Below are 22,457 nucleotides of genomic sequence, written 5' to 3' on the forward strand. Positions count from 1 at the left end.
TTCCCCCAGTTCACCTGCTAGGACACACATAGCAGCAGAAACCGTGTCTGCCTCAGAATTTATAAAACTGCCCCCGATTGCTGTTTTACAATGGGATCTGGGCAGAGAGTCCAGCTGGGCCCAAGCCCCGACTTTGGGGCCTGCCATCCAGTGCCAGGAAGTTGGTCAGCACTGGCAGGAGCAGGTGTAGAGGTTCCTGCTCTCTTGAGGCAATGCAGGAACAGTTCATAGCCTGAGGTCAACCCCAAGGCCAGGGCTGGTGGTAAGAGTTGATTCAGGTCCTTGGAAAGTGGCCGGGGACCATACAGCACAGCTGCAGTTCCACAGGCAAAGGGAAGGAAGATGCTGGAGCCATCAGCAAGGAGAGGGGTCACAGCTGTGCTGCTGGGGCCAGCCAGTTTTTTTTCCCCAGTGGCCAGCTCTGCCTGTACGCTCGTGCTGCCCAAAGCATGATGAGGGCAGAGGGAGGCCTGGCTAGGGCAAGACAAACTGAGCTCACACCTTCCTTGCTTGAAAGGGTTAAAAATTCATGCAGGCAGTGGAGCAAGAGGTCAACGTGTGGAGGGGCGAGGGCAGGGTGGTAGAGGGACAAGTCGGCGTCAGCCCTGGTTGGAGACGATGGGGCGACTGATGGTGCTGTTTGTTGTCATGGCCGAGAGCTCCCATCTGTAACACACCAAAGGGACACACTAAGAGAAAGCATAGACACAGTGCCCAGGGCTGGAGCAGCTTTGCTTCACGTCAGCCTCAGCTGTAATCTCCAACCCAGCCTGCCCCAAAGCCGCACAAGGAAGGCCCCTGGCAGACCTCAGCCAGGGCTGGAGCACCCTGAGGACAGGGATCACCCACAAAGTGACCTCCCAGCAAGGCACACCATACCTGATGTCATGGGGAAGGCAGGACTGGTCCAGGCTGTACTGAATCACTGCTAGCTTACACAGCGTCTTTAGACTGGGACCTGTGGGAAGAGCACAGTCAGCCACAGCAGTCCTCATCTGGACACCCTGGGGGGGGCCAGCATCATGCAATCAATGCTACAGGAAACAGGGCAGAGCACCCTGGCCATTGCTCTCAGGGACAAGGCAGAATGCAAACCAAGGGCTGTCTAGAGCAGTTTTCTACGCTGCCACAAGAAGTCTGTGTGCAGGAGTGCATGTAACACAGCTGCACCTCTGGCTGGTCTGCCTTTAATCCATGTACACTTGTCAGAGACAGCTGTTTGGCTCTGGGATACATGCAGGGCACAGTATGGTGCTTCACAGCAGGGCCTGCTCACAGGGCACTTTGTGGCAAGAGGTGCAGACTGGGCAGGGCGTGCTCACGTACTGAAGTCGAGGATGTAGAGATCTGAGTGATCCATCAGGTCGAATTCATCACCCATTCCCTCCTCTGGAGATGGGCTGCAGAAACCAAGCACAGTGTGTCAATCAGTGCCAACATTTTTTTTACACCAGTTACAGTCCCTTGGGCTCCCCAACGGCTGAGCAAGTCTCATCCCTCCTGCCCCTCTGATGCTCCCAGCAGCACTCCAAGTCATCACTTTCACAGTTCCTCGCAGAGCAGGCAGAGCTACACACAGCCAGGGAGCAGAAACACACACCACCTCCCTGCAAGCGGGGGATGGGGGACCCACCTCCTTGTCAAAGATGACCATAATGATTCCAGCTGTGAACCTCACCTCACCTGCCTCTGTTACTTTGCTGCACCTCCAAACACAGGTCCCACCCTGCAGGGGACAATTCTTTTCCCTTCTTGTACACTGACCAACCTCTAACTGGTTTCACTCTCCTCCAGGTACCTCCCAAACTGCCCTCCAACACGTGAGCAACCCTGGGGCTTTCCCTGGAAATGTGGCACCCAGCCTCACGGCTGCCTCCATAACTGAAGCATTTCAAGGCTTTATTTGCTCAGCAATTTCAGTGGATCCAACCCTCCAAAGAGCTCCACTCAGAGAGACAAAGCAGATCCCCAGGACAAGGCTGAGAATGACTCTGAGCAGGCTGGAGAAGGATGTCACAGCAGCTCCTGAAGGCAGGCATGCATGCTTGCACAAGCATCTGTCCTGCTCCTTAGGAGATAAACAAGCCCCATGGGCTGCTCCACAGCTGCCAGGGCCAGACAGGCTGGCATCACCTGGAGAATCAGTTCAGTGCTGGAGACTAACCAGCTTCTCACCTATGCTGTATCATGGAAGGCTGCCTTAGTAACATGTTAGGACACACATACAGATCAAACTTCCCAAGCAGGCAGGATCAGCTCATCCCCACCTGGTCCCAAACACCACATGGGGCAGCATGACACAGCCCACACTGTGCTTTTTAGAGACCTCCGGCCAGCTTCGCCTCACAGCCAAGGGAAGGCATGGGAAGCAACGGGGAGCACAAGGATTTGGGAAAACATCACATGGGACAGGCATTTGATCTAGGAAGAATCTGACACCACACAATGGCAAACTACAAAGACCAAAAAGCTGTGCTGGTATCCCTAATGAGGCAGGAGAGAGAAGTTGGAGACCCAGCAGGGTTACCTGCATTTCAGAAGTCTGTAACTGAGCACTGAGCAGTGCAGCAGTCATTTTAAACCAATTCCAATTTGCTGATACTCTCATCTGATGCTGGTCCTGGAATGCTAATGAGGAACTCTGACTTCAGACATTTCTAGGGAACAGACAGTCTCACTTATAGTTTCCTGCTTCTGTGGTCTTGATGGAATAGCCAAAGCACCTGAGAAAAAACTGGACATCCCGTAGCACAGAGAGACTGACTGTGCTGGAACAGGAGTGCCTGGACCAGGGGAAAGCATTCCCTTGGCTGATGGTTGTTTGGAGAATTTGAAAGAAAAGAAAGGTCATTTAAGTCCTGCTTTGGTTTGCAGTGGACCAATTTAGGGTGCCCCTCACTGCTTAGCTAGGAATGACCTCATGCAGTGACTTCTTGCCCCAGTGCCATCTGTTTCCCCACCTATCTGTGACCCACTAAACTTCACTTCTCAAAGGACATGAGGCAGTACCTGCCTCCCCAGGTTCCCATAACCCCAGGCCAAACTGCAGCACACAGCTCCCTGCTGTCTGAGAGGACCTGTTGCTGATGGGACCCATCTGCCCGGATACAGGCAAGAGCCCCTTTAATTCCACCCCTGTGTGCTTACTACATCACAATCTAATCTCACATCCACGTCACAGGAAACCCTAGACCATCCCTTATCTATCAAAGGAAAGCCAGCAGGCACCACATCTGTGGTTTTAATCACCAGAAGGCAAGCCTGGAGTTCAAGACCAGGAGTCATCAACTCCCAGGGTGCAGGGCATGCCTTTGTCAGCCAGTTCCCAGCCAAACAGTTTGTTCCAGCTGCAAAAAAACGTGCCCTGCACTAAAGCACTCAGCAAGAGCCCCTACTCCCTCACCAGAGCCAGGCATTTCTAAGCTTTGTCAGGGAAAACACAGTCTCAAGCCAAATCTGGATTGGCATCTCTCATCTGTCCAGCTGTTTCATCTGTTCAGCAAAACTCTGCTTTATAGCATTCCTTCTCCCTTGTGGATGGTCTCTGCATGCCAAAGTGCTGGTGGGTTTGGGAGGAAACCAGACCAGGGCCACAACTGTGCCACAGCTAACGGGAACACTGAGCTTCCTGGTCACTTAAACAGGACACAAGTGATGGATTGCTCCTGGCCACAGCGAGAGATCACAGCTGGGACAAAAAGATGAGGCTCTGGGCAGGACTACAAAAGAAGCAAAGCATTTGGATGCCATAGGAGCAGGCAACCTGCAGATTGCCTCTTCAACAGTCTACAGGACATGTGAATCCTTTTAAGAGCAGGCAGGACACAAAGGAGTTTTGCCTGCCCAACCCCCAGCACTGACACCTAGAAAGCTGAGCCTGCCGGCTCATCCTCTAAGGAATCCTGATGGATCTCCTGCACTGTGTGATCCCCCTCCCCCTTCCCAGCCAGAGGAGCACAGGTCAGGAGGCAGACCACTGGGAGTTCTCCATTACAATGACTTCCTGGAAAACTTCTTATCTTGCCAGGCAGCTTCAGAATACACCTGATAACTGTTACAGGAAGCCAGCACGGTCCCCACCCCCATCTCCCACTTCCCAAGCTTGCAAGACCCTCCCTCCAGTTCAAGCAGGCTGCATCCCTGGCTGCCTGCAGCTCTTCGTACCCCTCACTAGTGCTGATGAACATGCCTGTATTGGTGTTGAGCCTGAATTAAGAAACAAGTTCAATTCTGAAGTGATTCAATGGAGAAGAAAAGGCACTGCTGAATTGCCTGGCAAGGGTGGACCAAAGTCCAAAAAGCTGGTGTCAAATTTTCTGTGGTTTGCTTGCATTTCCTAGGAGTGCCAAGGCTTAACATCAGCTGCTGCTGTAACACAAGTCTACATACACTGCAGCATCTGGGTCCATCCAAAACTACCGTAAAGCCCTACCAAGCCTTCTGCTGTACCAAGCAGGACCAGTATCACTTGAAGACACTGGATAAACTCAGCACCTCTGCATACCTCACCTGTACTAAGCACTCCCTCACAGCCACTTGGACATCCTACAACTAAGCACACATCTCCAGCACTCCTGGAAACTGAAGGCCCTTCACCCTATCACACACTGGTATGGTCAGGCCACCAGCAGAACCTGCTCTGCCTGGTTCTCTGCCCCAATCTTCAGAACCATTCTCAAAAAGCTGCTGCCAGAATCCCAGAGAAAGCTCTAAAGGTTTCCAAACCATGCAGAGGGTTGAAAGCACTTAAACTGCCTCTGCAAGGTGGATACTGGGAAACAGGCCTGTGCTCTGGAGCTGCAATTTGTCATTCTAGAGAGCATAGAGTGTGTCCTGGTGATGGGCCACTTCCTTTCTTTTAGCAGCTGCTAAGGCTCTTGGCTACATCCAGCTGTCTTGCACCCTGGCAGTATCACTCCCAGTGTTTGACAGCTAAATTCATAACACCAGGTTCCTCTTGTGAATGGAAGTGTTGCTAAGGAACAATGGCACAAGAAGGAACGTTGTCTTGTCATGTGTATAGGCTCCTCAAATAGCTCCCAGCTGAGCCAACATCCCACTGGAGCTTAGCAGAACCCACACTTGCCAGTGGAAGAAAGAAACTCTGGTGGGCGAATCAGGGCACCACATAGGCAAGGATAATCAGCATGAGGTCTGCTACAGCATACCAGGCTAAGACGTGTCCTTCTGATGGCAGGACCTCCTCCCTCATCCCCACTACCTTTTTCACAGAAAGCGTGACTGCACAACCCCTCTGGAACAGCACGTTACACACTTCTGTCTCTGCACGTACCAGATGGCTTGTCATCGGGTGCTTTACAAGCTACATGACACCTTCAGTCTCCTCCATGGCTTTTTTCCAGAGGAGCCCTGATGTACATGATTGCTTTCACTTGTCAGATAATGGACAGTTGCCATGTAACTCTGAAGTCCATCTGACTCTGCATGGGGCAGAGCGTGGAGGGACACTGTGCTGAAGGAAATGGCAAAGCCTCTCGCACAGCCTCGCCACACAACTCACCTGGTGCCTCCAAACAGAATGATTTTGTCCCCCACTCTGCAGCAGCACTGCCGGCGTCGAGGACATGGGCCTTTCCCCTTGGGTTCAATCTTCCTCCAAGAAAGAGAAACTAATCGGAAGAAAAGAGTGCACCACCTTGTCATGAGAGCCTGACCAAGCCCATGTATGAGCAGGTTATGGATTTAAACATCACAGCAAAACCAGAGGCCTACTTCTCCACACACAGCAACTAGCCAGTAGCCACCTTTTCCCCTTGACCTCTTCACCAGTGGCAAAAAGATGCACTTCTATGAGGTTGTTACTGAAGTGTCATTTAAATGCCAGACACAGTCCTGAAGTTCTGCCTGCTGAGACAGTACTCTCAGGTCATGTCATAGAATGGTCTGGGTTGAAAAGGACCTTAAAGATCATCTCATTACAACTCCCCTGCCATGGGCAGGGACACCTCACACTAGATAAGGTTGCTCAAAGCCCCATCGAGGCCTTTCAGTCACAAAGCCTGAGCGCCAGGACCCACGGGCTGCCACAGCAGCGGGTCAGACGTCACAGGGAGCTGCACAGGGGTGAGATGCAGCAGCAGATAGGCAGCCTCCCTTCCCCAGCACCCTGCTGCGGTCCGGATCCGGAGGGACATCCAGGAACGAGCTCCATCTGCCGGCAGCCTGCGATCACTGAGCGTCTGGGCAGAGGGTAGGCTGCTGGGACAGCTCGGCTGATGGAGGAGGGAGTGGAGAACCGAATCATGTGGAGACAGCAGCCTTTGCCTTTGCTGCTTTCTGTGGCAAGGATGCTGGGGGTTGACTAACGCAGCACTGAAGCCTTCAGGAGCTCTGACACTAGCTCACTGATCAGTTTGGGGAGCAGCAGGTTGCCTGCTCTCAGTTAACTTTACTATGCAAAGCAATTAGCAAACAAAATCAGTAGGGACTGCAAAAAGTGCCTGAGGACCCCAAAATAGCTCACAGTTGACTGATATTCAGGGTACCAGCTGAAGAACACCCCTTCTGCAGTACAGTTTGACCTGGTACCAAGAGAGTGTGGTATGATGATCCTGGAGCTCAAGTTGAATGGTTTCCCCAACTCTCTCCCTCCTCTAACCCCACTGCTTTGTCCTATTTTCTCTTCTGCCAATTCTTCTGCACATTTAAGAATAAGATGAAGTTTTCCAATGAACGGTGTCTTTCAGCAATAAAGTCTTTCTTTAACTTTCCAACTGAGATTTGAAAACACCCTGAGGAGGAACAGGGGTCCCAAGCACAGTAGCCAGTTCCCATCAGTGGTATCAGAAGAGACCCTCAAGCAGTACTCTTTGGAGAGTAAGCTCCTCTGAGCACTCACACGCCTAAGGGCCTGGAGCACTATCACTGCAACAAGTTAAAAGCATGAATACCTGGATTGAATTTCCAGAGGTCGTGGAAGTGCCTGTTCAGGCGTGCATTGTAGCCACCAAATACATATAGCTCCCCGTTGTAGCTGACTGTAGGGAATAAGCATAGGCATCAGCATGTCACTCAGCAGGTCTCTGGCCCAACATCAAACACAAAGCAAAGTGGTGCTGGGTTGTTCACCTTCGCTTACACCACTTTCACGTGCAGGGTTATGTGCACGGCTTTTCAGGGGGCAGCAGCCTTCTACAGAAACTGGGCTTTGTGCACCCCTTGCTAACCCACATCTCCACCCAACAGACCAGACAGTCCTTCTGAGGCAGGTAGAAATTTCCTTTCACCATCCTCCACCCTCAGCAGACCCACACTCACATGCTGAATGGCTCCGCCGGCCTTCAGGCAGCACGGGAGTGGGAGGGGAGTCCAGCCAGGAGTTTGTTTCTGTATCAAATACTTTGATGCGGTTACAGTAGATCTCATTGTTGGAGTGAAATGGCCCAAAACGATCAGCTCTGCCACCAAATACGTACATCTTTGTTCCAATGATTGTAGCTGAATGGAAGTCTCTCCAGCGAGCTGGAGTACCCTGAAGGGACAGAGTAAAACAGAACAAGAGAAAGAATGCAGATTACTCAGGGATATGACACATCTTGATGGGGAAGTTGGGTGGCTGCCTTCTCCTGGAGAATTCCCATCCTGCAGATCCCTGCCACATCAGACAGAGGCTGTGAGACAAGTGTGGGCAGCTACCCCAGAGAATAGCAGATGCAAGACTTCCTCCACAAACCACAGTGAAAAGCAGACACTGACCTTGGCAGAGATTAAAGTCCACATCATATTTGTGGTGTCCAATTTATGGATATCGTTTGAAAAGCAGTCAGCCTGAAAGACAGCAGAGCAGCCTGGTCACAAAGGGACTGAGAAGTCTGATCACATCTGGCCCCAGGAAGGATGCTGTCCTACAGACCTGGGACATTGTCTTTGAAGTCAGTACCTCCTAAGAAACAAAGTACTTGCTCCAAAATGTCAGGCAGTATACTTATCACTTAACAAGAGGAAGGCAAAGCCCATTTATTCTCAAAGTTGTCCCGTCTCTTCCTGCAGCTTTCCCATTTATTTGGTGATCAGTTCCTCCCCCAAAGACTGTCCTGCACACAATACATTCACAGCAGAAACCTGCCTCCTCTCCATGTAAGCAACAGAAGAAAAAGGCACTAACAGGACAGGCAAATTGGCTCTGGTAAGGCCACCCAATGAGAGGCAGAAGCTAAGATTACTTCTGGGAAGCTAAACATACAGGAACAAATATACTCTGGGTTCTGAGGTCCCATAAGACCCATCTGCAGCTAGCTGCCTGGAAGAGATTGCACTCACACAAACAGTGTGGACTCCTGCTCTTCCAGGGAGGGGAGAGAGCAGCAAGACAGTCAGATGCTTATTTGGTCTTAGTTAAAAACAAACTGCATTTGAACTGCTCCTGCTGCTGTAATCAAGATCATGGATTTGGTATGCCATTGTCCTCAGTAAAGGGTGAATAACCCAGAGACTGCTGTAACAGAGCCCCAGCTTACTTCCAGATAAGCAGATGTGACTTTGCACAGCTTCTCTGGAGCCTGGTGATAGGCTGAAATGATATTTTCCCATTTCTTAAGATCAGAAGATAAGGATTTGCTCAAAAGATCATTAGACACACTAACAGCTACTGCAGGATGACTGACTCAGGGTATGTTTAATGGGAGGGCAACCAGGTGTTTGCTGGAGGAGATCAACAAGATGTCAGAGCAGGTACGGACTACAGGGAACATGCAGCAGACTAGGACAAAACCTCACAGCAACACCCCAGACACTGGAAAGTTATTTTTCTGTCTCATTTTTCAGCCAGAAAAATTGAAATAAATGTACATCAGTATATATTTATTAAAAATTATGTGTATTTATCTATCAAAATTTATCTGAGAAATGAGCCAGAAAAAACGATATAAAAAAATATTTATATTGTTACCTCTTTATGGTAAATACGTGTTATGGGGGAAAAAAGAATCACCTTTTTTTTAGGCTTGCTTTTCTAACCATCTTCTCCACAAAACAATGAGCATAACCTGGGTATTAATGCCATGACTTTGCTAAGTTACAAGATGAAAGCGACTATGAATACAAATACGCCCCCATATCCTGCCTCTACCAGTGTCCTGGGTATCAACACCCTCTTTTCCCAAGGGCTCACCAATTAACAGTTACAGAGACTACTCACCAGCTGTTCATAGCCTCCAAAGATAAACATGCTCTTTGCCAGGACACAAGCTGAGTGCCCATCTCTTGCTCCTGGGACCATTCCAGACACCTTTGGCGTAAACCACTTGTGCGTGTCTGAAACAAAACAAGAGGCTGAGAAAAAACACACAGCAGGTGTTGGGATGGGATAGTTCTTTACTACTGCTCTTAATTTCTAAGACAGAGATCCTTCTCTCTTTCTCACAAAGCACCTGCTCTGCTAGAGAGGCTGCAAGCTTCTTCAGGCAAGGCTACCTGCCTGAGTCTCCACAGAGGGGCACAGTGACAGAGGCCTCAGCCTCTGGGCATGGCCACTGACTGCCAGAGCTGGTAAAGAGCTCGCATTTTAAGTGTGAGTAGTACAGCATACTTGAGCACCATTATTTCTACTGAATCTCTCGCAAAGCATACTTGTGAGTCACTTACCAGCTCTGCATTTACAGTTTCAATTACAATGAAGCAATAATGCTAAGTGGCTCAACTGCCCTCATGGCATGGAGATGCTGACTAACTGACTCAAGAAAAATAGCTCTCAAATGCAGGCAGTTAGCCACAAATTGCCGTGCACATCCCTACCTCTGCAGTGCAGCTCTCCCTATCTTGTCTGCTCCACTTGTTACATTCTCATCCCCTCTTCAAGGGGAGACTTCCTCACTTTCCACCCTTCACAGTGCTCCTTGTCAGCCTACACCGACCAGATTCAGTCCTTTAGCCTGCATACTCCAAGGGTTGGCTCGATTTAGGGCATGACTTTAAATCCACCCGGAGCTGTTCTCCATGCCAGGGCAATTTGGAGCTAAGCCAGCGACTCACTGCCAAGCGCAAACAGGCACCTGCTCCAAGAGCCCTGAGAGACACAGATAAGCCTCAAGGCAGCAGGAGACATTCCTCCCACCCTCCCTAACTGCTGTGAGCTGTCAAAAGCAGTGCTTATTTCAGGAAGTCATAACACTGAATCCAAAGCAACATTCTTCATGAGGATAACTTCTCTGAACTTGGCCTGCAGACACAGCTATCCACCTATACTCCATTTGGAACTACACATACGGTCTTGCAAGGTCAACAGAACCCCTGGGCAGCCTCTACTGAGAAAGGTCCAGTGGCTATCAAGTTCCTTTCCTTCATGGAGCCGCTTCCAAGCCCAGTTATACGATAACAGCAACAGCTCATCCAAGTGCAATATGTCAAATTAGAGATGGAAAAGACCTCAACTTGTGCTGAGCACCTGAGGGACAAAACTGCACTCAAACAGGACTTTATCCAGCCTGATACAACTTTTCAGTGGAACTTACACTGCAGACATGGCACTGTGACTGCCAGTCTTGCTTTCCAGGAACGGCAGGGCTCAGTGTGTACAGACAGCTGCAGAGGGTTTGGACTAGGACTGAAGTCTGGCCTGTTAATTTTCACATAATGCTAAAGTGCAGGAGTTGGCAGGGAGACCAGGCAGCTCCCACTACAATGCCTCTGTGTAGGCAGAGGTTTGCTGATGGCTTCTGAGCTGCATGAGTCAGGAGAAGAAGGAAACCCTGTGCCCCAAGCTCTAAGATATTTCCTAGTAAAGAAGAGAGCCCATGACCAAGCACCAGAGCAAGCGGTTTCCTTCCAAGTCCAGGAAGACAGTTACTGGTCACTGTTTAGATGGACTTGCCTCCAGAATCCAGATATACTCTCTTCCTTTCCTGATACTTGTGTTCACCCAGTTTCTGATGGTGCCTTTTCTTCAAAGATGCTCCAGCAACACTACGGAGAAGCCAACCAGAAGGTTCAAGGAGTTTATTTTTCAGGTTTCTCTAACTTGAGTCATGCCTTCCCTTATTTTGCTATTCTGTCCCTCAACTACTCCTGTGCTTTATTCCTTACTCTCCTTCATGCTTTCACAAAGAAGGACCACACTGGAGAGGAACTGCAATCCTCAAGAGCTCTAGCTGCTTCTTGCTGTAACCTTTGCCACAGTTAAGGAATAATAAATCACACAGAGAGAACGTTTCAGTCGTAGTTACTCTCAGAAGTGCACACAAAGGTGATAGGAAAATTAAAACCATTTTGACTATTAGACAAGATCAGTAACCTCTGTTCAAAGGCTTTTACAAAGATTCAAGTATGCAGACACAATGGCCACGCTGCTCCCCTTCTAAATCTGCTGAAACAGCCTGTGACACCATTTCCCCCAAACTGTCACTGAGGGACAGGAAAACAAGCTGAGGAGCAGTGTGGTGTGGCAGAGAGAAGGTCTGATCAAGAACAGTTAAGACAATGAAGAGTGAGAAGCTGAAACTTACTGACATCAAAAGCATAGAGCACATTGCAGGCTCCTTCTGTGTCGTTGCGACCACCCCATATGTAGACGGTGTCATCGATGAGCACTGCTGAGTGCCCATACCTCATGTAGGGCACCTCCCTCACGTGGTCTCGGCTGTTTGTCCACACTGGAGGCAACTTGATCCAGCGTAGAGACACTGAAAACACAAGTTTGAGCCCATGTCAAATGCTAAGCCTGCTACATTGCTCACAGGTCACAACCCATCCTGCATGGAGCTTTTTTCCCCCATGACAAGGTGCAGAAGCAGTCAAGTAAACAAGAGAAAGCTGTGTCTGACCCTAAGTAGTAGCTAATTAGGAAATACAGAAGGAGGTCCTCTGGAGGAGCAGAGGAGTCTGTATAGAGATGGGCTCTGTTCTGCAGCAATTCACTGAAAAGGCTCTGGCTCATCCTAGACTGTGAGTGAAGATACACAGCACACACAGAAAAATAGGGAAAGGAAAAAGTGCAGAGATGACAATGAATGCAGACAATGCTCCAAGCTAGTGACGTTGTTGAGGAGACTCAAAGCTGGAAGAATGAGCAGCACAGGAATAATTCACTGTAGTAACATGCAAGGGAACTTACCTGAAGGCACCACTTGGACTTGCAGAAGCTCAGTTTAAGTAAAGCAAAACAGCAGCTTTGCAGGAACAGGGTTTGTTTGCTTTTGTTTTGTTTCTCAAGCTATAGATGAGATGGCTGTCTGTCTCCTATCATACTATATTCTACCTTCTTGCCTATCTATACCCAAGTTCTCCCTAGTAACCTTGTGTTATTAAATAGGAGTTCCTTGTGATTACAGGTTCTCCTTCCTGGCAGCCTGTGTGTCGTGTTGACTGCTCTGGCTACTGCTGAACAGGTATTTACAGGGCTTAATGACAGTGCAGGAATAACAGCAAGTGTTACATGGCCATTACATAAGAGCACCAAACATTCTATCTCATGTAACAGCCTCTAGGTTTGTTTTCTATGTGGAGCTAACATAAAATATAGCAGAAAACTACAGTTCATCTGAAATACTAATACAGGGAAAGGGAAAAGGTCAGCCCTCTTAAAAGGTAAGCATTTACCACACAGGCAGAAAGGGCACAGAGGAAGCACAGCCAATGCTAAAGTCAAGCTAGACCGGATGCTCCCTATCTACAACATAGTCTTCATCTTCGGAAGACTGAAAGAGATTATTCAAGATCTGGTATTTTGGCTTTAGCACTGAAACCTGTCAATGCTAACTGAGCAAGGGCTTGGGAGCCACTGCCACCTCCCACGTGGTGGCTGCAGCATCAGGACACTTTAATATTTGGGAGTGGTAAGAAGGGAAGCCAATGCAAGAGCATTCCTTTGGGCACAGTAATTATGCTTCCCCATAAGAATGGTGCTCTACTGGCACGTTCTACAAGATGCAACATTCAGCTGTGTTGAGTGTGAGAGAGCAGTCTCTCTGGACAGAGAAGAATGTTTTTGTTTACAGGATCCTGAGCTACACTTCCCTCTACACTGTGAGCAGGTCACCTTGGCAGCTCTGTGTAACCAATGCCTTTATCCCTGCTGTACACAGTCTTAAAGAAGTGAATTCATTGCATCTTACAGGTAAACTACCTTTATCTACATGCCACATGGGTGTTAGCAGAGCATTCAGCATCCTGTTCAGTCTGCAAAACTGGTCATTGGTTCTCTGTTCTTGGCTCTGTTTAGCCAGATCCATCCAAGAACCCCTGCAGTTTTTTAACCACCTGCCTAATTACAGGGAAAGATTTCATGGACCAACTTGGTAACCTTTTCAGTTCAAAAAGCACTGAATCAACAAATACAGCCTCTGCCAGCACAGCCATGACTCCAACTCAGCCTCATGACAGGTACTGGCTACCCTACACAAACAGCTCTAGTTCCAGATGCTTTTCTAAGCTATGTTGTGAATCTGCATGATAGCTGCTTCCAAAACGGGAAGGTCTCCATCCCAGCCACACGCCCCTATGGACTCCATCATGTTGGCAGCAGTTGTCACGTGCCCTCACAGGGAAACAGCTCAGGAGCCTAAACCTGGAATCTTAACTGAGTGCACTGGCTCCCACTCTACTCCTTCCACACTACGGGCAGCTGAGCATGGACCTGGAGGGGGAACCTGTACCAGCTACATATCACCTCTTTGCACCTGGCTAAGATAGCATTCACAGAGCACAATGACAAAAAGTGGCTATGTGGCTACTTCTAATGCGTCCTTACCCCAGCAGTCTGCTGAACTACAACACATCTGTGCCCTGCCCCTGAAGTTGAAAATACAAGGCTGCACAAGGAAAGAGGCTCCCATCTACTCTGATAATTTTTTTGGAAGTTACAGTCAGACAGCATATTACAGTTAGGCAGCGCCAGGCAAGAAAAACTAATAATAAGCCCAGCAAGCTAACTCCTTTGCACACCACAAGGACGCATTTACCTGCATTAAAAACGTGGACGTCAATCTGCCGCAGGGTCTCATAGTCTTCTCCAGAACAATATCCGCCAAAGGAATAGACCTTGTGTCCGACAGCCACGGCTGCGTGGTTCACCCTCCGTGGCCCACCTTCCAAGTGCACTGCCCACCGTAGCATTCCTCCCTGCAAGCCAAATGGTCTTCAGGGCCCCCAGTGCCACAGCCACATGCTTCCTGGGCCACCACGATGTCACCTGGCTCTGAGAGAGAATGCTAAAATAACGTGATCCGTCTCGCAAGTCTTCCTGTCTTTCTTGAATCCAGTACAAAGGTTACATTGCTGTATCCTCATTCACCTGCATCCCAACTGGAGATAGTTTTACTCTCACCTTGGGAACAGGATACAGGGCAGGTATCATAACTGAGCAAGGCTCAGAAGAGCAGGCAGAGATGCCCTCACATACAAAAAACCCTCAGGGCGGCTGTAGAGGCAACCCAAGCCAAACACCTTTGGCGAAGGCAGCCAAGTGCGGCGCGCCTGGCCGCGCCCTGGTCACGCACACATCACGTACACATCAGAACCATTTGTCTGCATGAATGAAAACACACAGCAAGAGCCAGCTGTGAAGGTGAAAGGAACAAAGCCAGAGAGAAGAGAGCATGCTCTTTGGATCAGCTGTGAGAAACAACAGGGGAAAATATTAAAACAAAACATCCAACAAAAAACCTTCAAAGAATCACCCCCACATAAAGCAACCAACTTCCCATTATGGGGGTGGGCAACAACACCAACATTTGGCCTCGCTGACTTGAGTCCTACGGTCCAATCTAATTAGACACGAGAGAGCAGAAGCCCCCTAATCTAGGTGGAAAGCTCTTTGTTAATGCTCAGAAAAGGCCTTTTTCTCCCACAGCAAGTCGAGGCATAACTATGAAAATTCTCTAACATCATATCTCTGTTAAACAACTGATATGCTTCATTCCTCAAACAGATGGCTTAGATCATATCTTAGAGAAGTCACCACAGTTCATTCTTGCAGAGATTCTCCTTTAGATCTTGGAATCTAGAGCAGAGTTCCACCTGGGTGCTTCTGAAAAAGCAGGGCAGTTTGATTTTTAACAGTTTTCTCCCAACTGAAAAACAGCCAATAGAAGATATGTCAGTGTTTCAAACAGCATTAAAAAAATTGTCTTTTTTTTATTTCTTGGTTCTAGGTTATTGAAAGATGCAGTCAGCACACTCTCACCCCACACCCAGTTTTTGCATTTGTAGAATCCAAAGAAATCTGGGGATGCTTCTGAACAAGGACTAAATTCCTACACATACATAAAATTGCTACACTCTGTCCCTTTTCTTTTTGGAAAGTAGTGAGTTTTCACAAGGAGAACTTTCCTCCTCTTTCAAGTTTCTGAAGTAACTGGAGGGCAAGAAGAGGGGGCAATGCCCCCAGCCCTTCAGTCAAGTGTAACCGCTGCTCACAACCAGGCCCATCAATAGCCTGACCACCACAGTGCCTGGCCCACCCACACGCTCCCATTTTATCCACACCCATATAAAGAGTCAGAGATGCCATCAACAGGGAGCTCCTGGCATGGGGCAGACAGAGCTCAGGCTTCCAGCTTCATCCACTCATTCTACAGACAGTTCAAAATCATCCAGTAATCAGTCACCTCATTCCAGAACTCCCAGATCTCATAAAAAATTGAGTAGCTTCTTTTTAAAGTTATTTCTTTGTCAAATTGTTTTCAAAATAGAGACTGGCAACCAGAGCATGTTCTGTACCTGAAAATTTTACAACAAAAGGACATGTGCAAAGCCCAACAGAGAGCATCCTGAAGCCTTCCTGTAACAGATGAGTGCAGACCCCGGAGTCCCTCCTGCAAACCCACTTCCTCCTGCAGCACCTACCCTAACCTAAATTGCAGTTAATAACCTAGGAAGTCACATCAAGCTTTTCTCCAGCAGAGGTGCTCCAGAAGGGCCCAGAACAGCCCTTGTCTCCTACAAGCCATGCTTCGATTTCAGATCTAGCAGGTTTGGGTTTTATTTCTCAAGTTACTACCTTTTTTTAAGCCAGGCAGCACACTTGTACAAGCCCTCTGCAAAGCTACAGAATAGACAAGTTTCCATGGAGCCCACCAAAGTAACCTTTCAAGCTTTTTTTGAAGGCCTCGCATTTCTAAATCTGTTTTCTGCCTCAATCAAAAGTTATTCCTGAAAAATCTAACCAATGTTTTCCTCAAAATCTCTTCTTGGTTAAGTGATTCTGTAAAGGAGCTTAAGTGGACTTTATCACCAGCATCAGTGTTTTCAACGCCCTTCAGACTGAGCCTGATCCAGGAGGACCAAGAAGATGAATCTTACTTCTAAGTTCTCTGCTTGGTTCCTTGTGTGGAGAAGCACAGCTGCCTGGCATGGCAGGCACACATCATACCAAGCCCCCTGCCTTTTTTGTCAGAAGGGCTGAGAAAACTCTTCCTCGCCCTTGGGAATTCACTCAAGCCAGGTGAAAGGAGCTCACTGCTGCCAGAGCAGGATGCTGGTCCTGTCACTGCCACAGGAGCCAGCTACCCTGCCCCAATAGTTTCGTCACTCAGATCAGAAGGCAGCACATCCCAAGATGGGCCACTGAGAAACAGCTCCAGGCCCGGCCTGTGGCACTGCAGGAAAGATGCTGAGGTTATAGCAATAATGTTGAAACATTGTTTCCTACAACTACTGAGAACGTTTTTCCCAAGATAAGCCCTTCCCAGGTGACAGGCAGGTCCAGGGGGTGGCAAGGGCAATGGGGTTGAAGTCGGTTGTGCTTTGCCTTGGCTTAGGCTGGGGATACCCTTCAGAGCAAACACAGAGCTCTGCCAGCACAGCCTCCTGCAGCACCTCCTCAGAGCCACAGCATGCAAACACTCACTTGAACACTTCATGAAAAGAGAATGACCACAAGTGCGAAGCGATCTTTACAGCGATGTATTAAAAGGCATGGGAAAACACAGGATTTAACAAGCTGCCACGGTTTTTCCAAACCCAACTGCTCTCCTCTACACTGTAATAAAAATATCAATCCAGACTCCCATCTTCCTCTTCTGCCACGAGCCACACTACCCTGAAACTGTTGTTCACCCCTTTCCAACCACGCACAGGTCCTCCCCCCACCTCCTCTCTGCACAGCCCTGTCTTCTGAGGATGCCCTCCCACACTCCTACCCTTGCTTTCTGCACCCAGCTCCAGACTCTCCTATCCTGCCTTTTTTGGAATTGTTTCGTTAGACCAGTCTTCTGTCCCAAAGCCAGTTTTCCTCCTGCTAGTCCCCTCTGAGCACTGTCTGCAAATATGAGTTAAACACATATTTTGAGAAAAAGTTTTCTGTCCTACAGCCATGCACACTGTTAAGTTCCATTTCAAGTTTTGATTTCCAATGATAATTTATAGGATATAAGTGATGACATAAACACACCACTTTTCAACCTCATTCCTATGAAGACTTCTTAATAGGAGGTACTAATACACTTGACATTAAGCTGTGCATTAGATTTCTTTAAAGATCACATAGGACACAGCCAGGGAAAGAGGAAAACAGCAAAACTGACTTCCCCCATTTGTATAACATTAGATTATGCAAAGTACATCCGGTGATTTCTCATCTAGGACACCAATAACAGGGATGTAGGCTGCAAAACACAGAAATATTGGTAAGACAGTGGCAAATTTTATTAGAGAATTGGGAGAGCACCGGTTGCAGGAGGCAGCACACAGAATCACAGAATGGTTTGCGTTGGAAGAGACCCTAAAGATCATCCAGTTCCAACCCCACTGCCACGGGCAGGGATATCTTCCACTAGACCAGATTGCTCAGAGCCCTATCCAACCTGGCCTTGAACACTTCCAGGGTCAGGGCATTCACAACTTGTTTGGGCAACCTGTTCCAGTGCCTCACCACCCTCACAGTACAGAATTTCTTCCTAACATCTAATCTAAAGCCCTCTTTCAGTTTAAAGCCATTCCTCCTTTTTCTATCACTACATGCCCTTGTGAAAAGTCCCTCTCCAGCTTTCCTATAAGCCCCTTTTAGTTACTGAAAGGCCACCATAAAGGTCACCTTTGAGCCTTCTCTCCTCCAGGATGAACAACCCCAGCTCTCTCAGTGTTTCCTCACGGGAGAGGTGCTCCAGCCCTCTCATCATTTTCCCAGCCCTCCTCTGGACCTGCTCCAACAGGTACTTTCTTATACTGAAGACTCCACAGCTGGGTGCAGCACTCCAGGTGGGGTCTCACCAGAGCAGAGCAGAGGGGCAGAATCATCTCCCCTCAACCTGCTGGACATGCTGCTTTTGATGCAGCCCAGGGTGCCATCGGCTTTCTGGGCTGTGAGTGCACATTGCTGGGTCATGTCCGGCTTTCCATCCAACAGTTCTGCTAAGTCCTTCTCAGAGCTGCTTTCAATTCCTTCACCCCACAGCCTGTACTAGTACCAGGGGTTGCCCTGGTTTAGCATCTTGCCCTTGGCCTTGTTGAACCTCATGAGGTTCCCCAGGGCCCGCTTCTTGAGCTTGTTCGGGCCCACCTCAGGCAAACCAAGTGCTTTTTCAAACTGCACCACAAAGCAAAGGCACAGTTAGCGACACTAACATGCATCATGGATCAGAGGAAGGGCTTTCTCACCACAGAAGAATTAAGCCTGAATCATTTAAATCACAGAATTCAGCATTGAAAGAGGAGGATTGCCTTCTACATGGATTTGTGCAGACGCTGAGCTAAGCGTATGTCCCTTTTCTCAGTCCTGCTGAGCCACTTCTTTCCTCCTCAGAGCTGCACCTCTTTTAGGGCAGCCACCACACTTCATCTTTGCCCATAGTAGAAGCTGGTTGAAGGCATGAGGCATCTCCTTTGACTGATTCAGCACGACCAGGTGGAATCACACCCTAACACCCCCAGGAACTATGACCATAAACAGAGACCAAAAAGATCCATCAAAACAAGCACATGTTTCTTATACAGTGAGAGAATTTTCATTTTCTAGGTGAAACAAAACCCAGGAAAGTGCACTCCCACAGGCTCTGCTAGCTCAACACACACTTGCTCACCTTAGGTGAGACAGCTCCAATTGCCTCTGCTCCCCAAGTCTCAACTGGAAAAAGCAACGTACACAGACACTCAGGGTCTCCTTTGCAGAAGGGCACAGGTGCTTCTGTTCAAGCCACTGCTTGCTTCCACTGATGCACATCAGCTCCTCACTTCACCTCTCTAAAAACTCTTACTTTGATTTTGCAGTCATACATGCAACAATCATGCAATTTCCACAGCTCCTCATTTCCCTGGTCTGCTGTAACCTATCCAGAGATAGAGTCAAGCACAGAGAATGCAGAGAAATTTTGAAACCCTGGTAGGTCCTGTCATTAACTGCCAGGAAGAAGAGCATTTCTAAAAAATCAGGATACACTTCACCTACTGTTGAAGTACCTGATGATGGAAATTAAGTGAGCCCAGCAACGAGTTGTTCTTCTGCCACAAAGCACATGGAGGCTAAAATTAAAAAGCGCTCTAAATAACCTGCTTTGGTCCCACAGAAATGCCTGGAGCCCTTGACTGACTGTGCACAGCACCACAAGCCCACGTACACACTTCCAGAGTAAGTGGTGCAACAACAGCCATGGGGTAACCTCAGATTAGCTCTGTTGCTGCAGTCAGGCTGGCACCTGAGCACAAGTAGAAGCTCAGAAGTTCTTAGCAAAAAAATGGCTATGGATGTCCTTTGGCATCTCACTTGTTCCTTGTCAGTGCTGACTTCCCGCACAGGGAGCACAGCAATTCACCTGGAGCACTTCACTGCTAAGCAAGAGAAAAATCAGATTTAAGGCAGCCCTGCATCCTTTGAATACAGTACCTATAGACAACATTCCTAAATCTCTGGCTTTGCTGGTATCTGAAGATACACTTAATGACTGAAACAACCTTCATCCCAACTGCTCCAGCTTACACCTCACAAGAGCCTACCAGAACGGCACACCAGAACCTGAGATCACCAGAAAAATCACTCAGTAATTTCTCACTATCTTCAAAACTGTTGTGGTGACTTGAGCACAGTGGCATAGATAGGAAAAAACCCCAAACAAACAAACAATATCTAACAAAAAAAAAAAAAAAAAAAAAAAAAATCCAGTTTTTAGTCAGATTTCTCACCTGTTTATTCTATTGGCTTTAGACTTTGTATTTTCAATCCCTACAATCTGCTACGAAAACACTTCATTCAAGATAAAAAGCTACTGAGCATCTCCACAGACAGTAGCCAGGTGATAATTTTAGAACAAAACCATATATGCATGGATCTACTTCTTTGCACACAGAAAGAAACCTAGAGCCATTTCTAAAAGCTACTCAGATTAGCCTTGCTGCTGTCAATTCCCATAGCAAGGGGGAGAAACCCAGCAGAAGGTGGTGTGGATTTTCAAGGACTCATCCTGTACCCCCAGAATTACAGCAGCACCCCAAGCAGAGCAGCATACTGACCCTGCAAAGCCACTCCAGAGAGCAAATCCTACCGTGTGGCTGCCTCAGTCCCGTCTCCCAAAAGACACCACCAGCCACAAGGTTTAGTAACACTTAAAATAGCCCAGCCAGCTCACAGCAGTCCATATAGACAGTTCTATTTCAAGCACATCCAACATACTGTTAGAGATAGCACGGGAACAACCCGCTTTCTTCACTCGTGCTTGACATTTATCTGATGCTTTGACTATTTATGCTAAGGCAGTGTGAAACTGCAAGCTTGCACATTCAGCAGCTTGGACAGTCACAGTGCAATTCCAGCACCAGTAAACTAGACGGTGCTAGAACAGCCCCTGAGCTCGTTAACCGAGTCTGATCTGGAGGCTCATGTTAGCCACGGGAATCCCAGATCATGCTGCTCAGGCAGAAATTTATTCCAGTGTCCCTCCCTGCAAATAGCCTCACCACCTCCTTATTTCTGACCAAATATTTTGCCCACTGCTGACTTACTTTTGGCCAAAGCTCAGGTAGGCTGCACCTACTGAGCTGACTTCTCTTCTCCACCTTGCCTCCCAAAACCCACCATTGCTTCTCTATGGAGCGTGCCTAAACACCAGAGATATTGCTTGAACCCCTCTCCCCCAGGAATTTGTCTCAGCCTGTCAAGCTGTTTCTGCCACGCCGAGCGCAGCCCTCGGGAAGGAGCAGGCTGAGGAAAGCTGAGCTAACAGGTAGCGCGGTGTTTTTTTGCCTTATGCAGGGCTGCACTCGTTTCCTCCTCTGCACCTGCTGTTCCGCCCACAGATGCCCAGGCAGTGTTCTGCTGGGCTTGGACACACACGTGGCGGGCTCACAGGTGCCAGCCTTCCCTTTGCCTGGTGCATGGGGCCGGGGAGGACCAGGCACACACCTGCCAACACGGCCGAGACCGAGTGAGAGCGTAAACAGGCTGAAACCACATGAGCCCATAGGGATGGAGAGAGAAGGCATGGCAGGAGGTCACGCCAGGGCAGGAAGCAGAAGGGCAGCCTCCCTGACATGCCAGGGGAGCAGAGGGACGGATAGAGTCACAGAATCCTTTAAGGTTGGACAAAACCGCCAAGATCACTGAGTACAGCCATTAAGCCAACACTTGCCAAGCCCACCAGTAAGCCATGTCCTGAAAGTGCCACATCTACATGGTTTTTGAACAAGCCGAGAGACGGTGATTCAACGACGTCCCCGGGTAGCCTATTCCAATGCTTGACCACCTTCTAATTAAGATTTTTTTTTTTTTTAATATCCAATCTAAGCCTTCTTTGGTGCAGCTTGGAGCCATTTCCTCTTGACCCGTCACTTGTTACCTGGGAGAAGAGATCGTCCCTCACCTGGTTACAGCCTCCTTTCGGGGAGTTGTACGGGTTGAGAAGGTCTCCCCGAGCCTCCTTTTCTCCAGGCTGAACGCCCCAAGCTCCCTCAGCCGCTCCTCGCAAGACTCACTCTCTAGCCGGCTCAGCAGCTCCGCTGCCCTTCCCTGGATACGCTCCAGCACCGTTGGCCGTCCCCGCCCGCCCGAGCCCCTCGGGGCCGCCCCGCGCCCCCACGCACCGCCCGCGGGCCCGGCCGAGGGGACCCGGGCAGGGCGGCGGCCCCGCGCCCTCGGCCCTCACAGAGGGGCTTGGCGGCGCCTCCCGGCCTCACCCGCCCCCAACTCCCGCACGGCCCCACCGGCTCCCCCCGCCGCCGGTGCCGCTCAGCCCCAGCCCCGTACCTGTACCCGTACAAGGCGCCGCGGTAGCCCCGCTCCGACGGCCACGCCCGCCGGTCCCTGGGACTTGTAGTGCGGCGCGGCCCCGCCCGGGACAGCGGGCGCCCTCCCCCGCCGGGGCGGCGCGGCCCCGAGAGGCCCTCCCGAGAGTACCGGCCCCCTGCCCCGCTCGGGGGCGGCTCCCTCGCGCTGCTCCAGCCCCGTCCCGGGCCGAGATTGCGGCGCCCGAAGGCACCGGCGGCGCGAGCCCGCGGCACGGCCCGCCCCGCCCGGGGCAAGCGCCGGGACTACAGCTCCCACAGTGCCCCGCGGCGGCGGCCGCGGCGGTTCCGGGCGG

At 49.5% G+C, this 22,457-nt stretch overlaps 1 protein-coding gene across 2 annotated transcripts; it reads right to left on the reverse strand.

Annotated features, from left to right (window-relative positions):
- Positions 1 to 41: 41 nt before the first annotated feature.
- On the reverse strand, positions 42 to 22,304 carry KLHDC3 (kelch domain containing 3). Of its 2 annotated transcripts, none has more exons than XM_050314715.1 (11): positions 22,124 to 22,304; positions 13,914 to 14,149; positions 11,460 to 11,636; positions 9,158 to 9,273; positions 7,717 to 7,788; positions 7,279 to 7,492; positions 6,912 to 6,998; positions 5,522 to 5,630; positions 1,327 to 1,400; positions 880 to 958; positions 42 to 666 (listed from the first exon to the last, which is right to left on the reverse strand). In XM_050314715.1, exons 2-11 carry the CDS (start codon positions 14,065 to 14,067, stop codon positions 600 to 602), a joined length of 1,149 nt encoding a protein of 382 aa, XP_050170672.1. In that variant the 5' UTR covers positions 14,068 to 14,149; positions 22,124 to 22,304; the 3' UTR covers positions 42 to 599. The 2 variants fall into 2 exon arrangements, with proteins under 2 accessions (XP_050170672.1, XP_050170671.1); XM_050314714.1 differs by lacking the exon at positions 22,124 to 22,304 and adding an exon at positions 21,741 to 21,904.
- Positions 22,305 to 22,457: the final 153 nt, after the last annotated feature.

This window comes from Myiozetetes cayanensis, unplaced genomic scaffold (genome assembly GCF_022539395.1).
Source record: "Myiozetetes cayanensis isolate MyiCay16 unplaced genomic scaffold, myiCay2020 scf2-11, whole genome shotgun sequence".
NCBI lineage: Eukaryota > Metazoa > Chordata > Aves > Passeriformes > Tyrannidae > Myiozetetes > Myiozetetes cayanensis.

What these genes read in the sequence shown, in the direction of transcription:
- KLHDC3 (XM_050314715.1), bottom strand. Translation starts at nt 14,067, where the DNA reads ATGCTACGGTGGGCAGTGCACTTGGAAGGTGGGCCACGGAGGGTGAAC. An exon ending in GGACTTTAATCTCTGCCAAG is followed by an intron (nt 7,493 to 7,716) that starts GTCAGTGTCTGC and finishes CTGTCCCTTCAG; the next exon opens with GGTACTCCAGCTCGCTGGAG. An exon ending in CCTCTGGAAATTCAATCCAG is followed by an intron (nt 5,631 to 6,911) that starts GTATTCATGCTT and finishes TCTTCCGATTAG; the next exon opens with TTTCTCTTTCTTGGAGGAAG.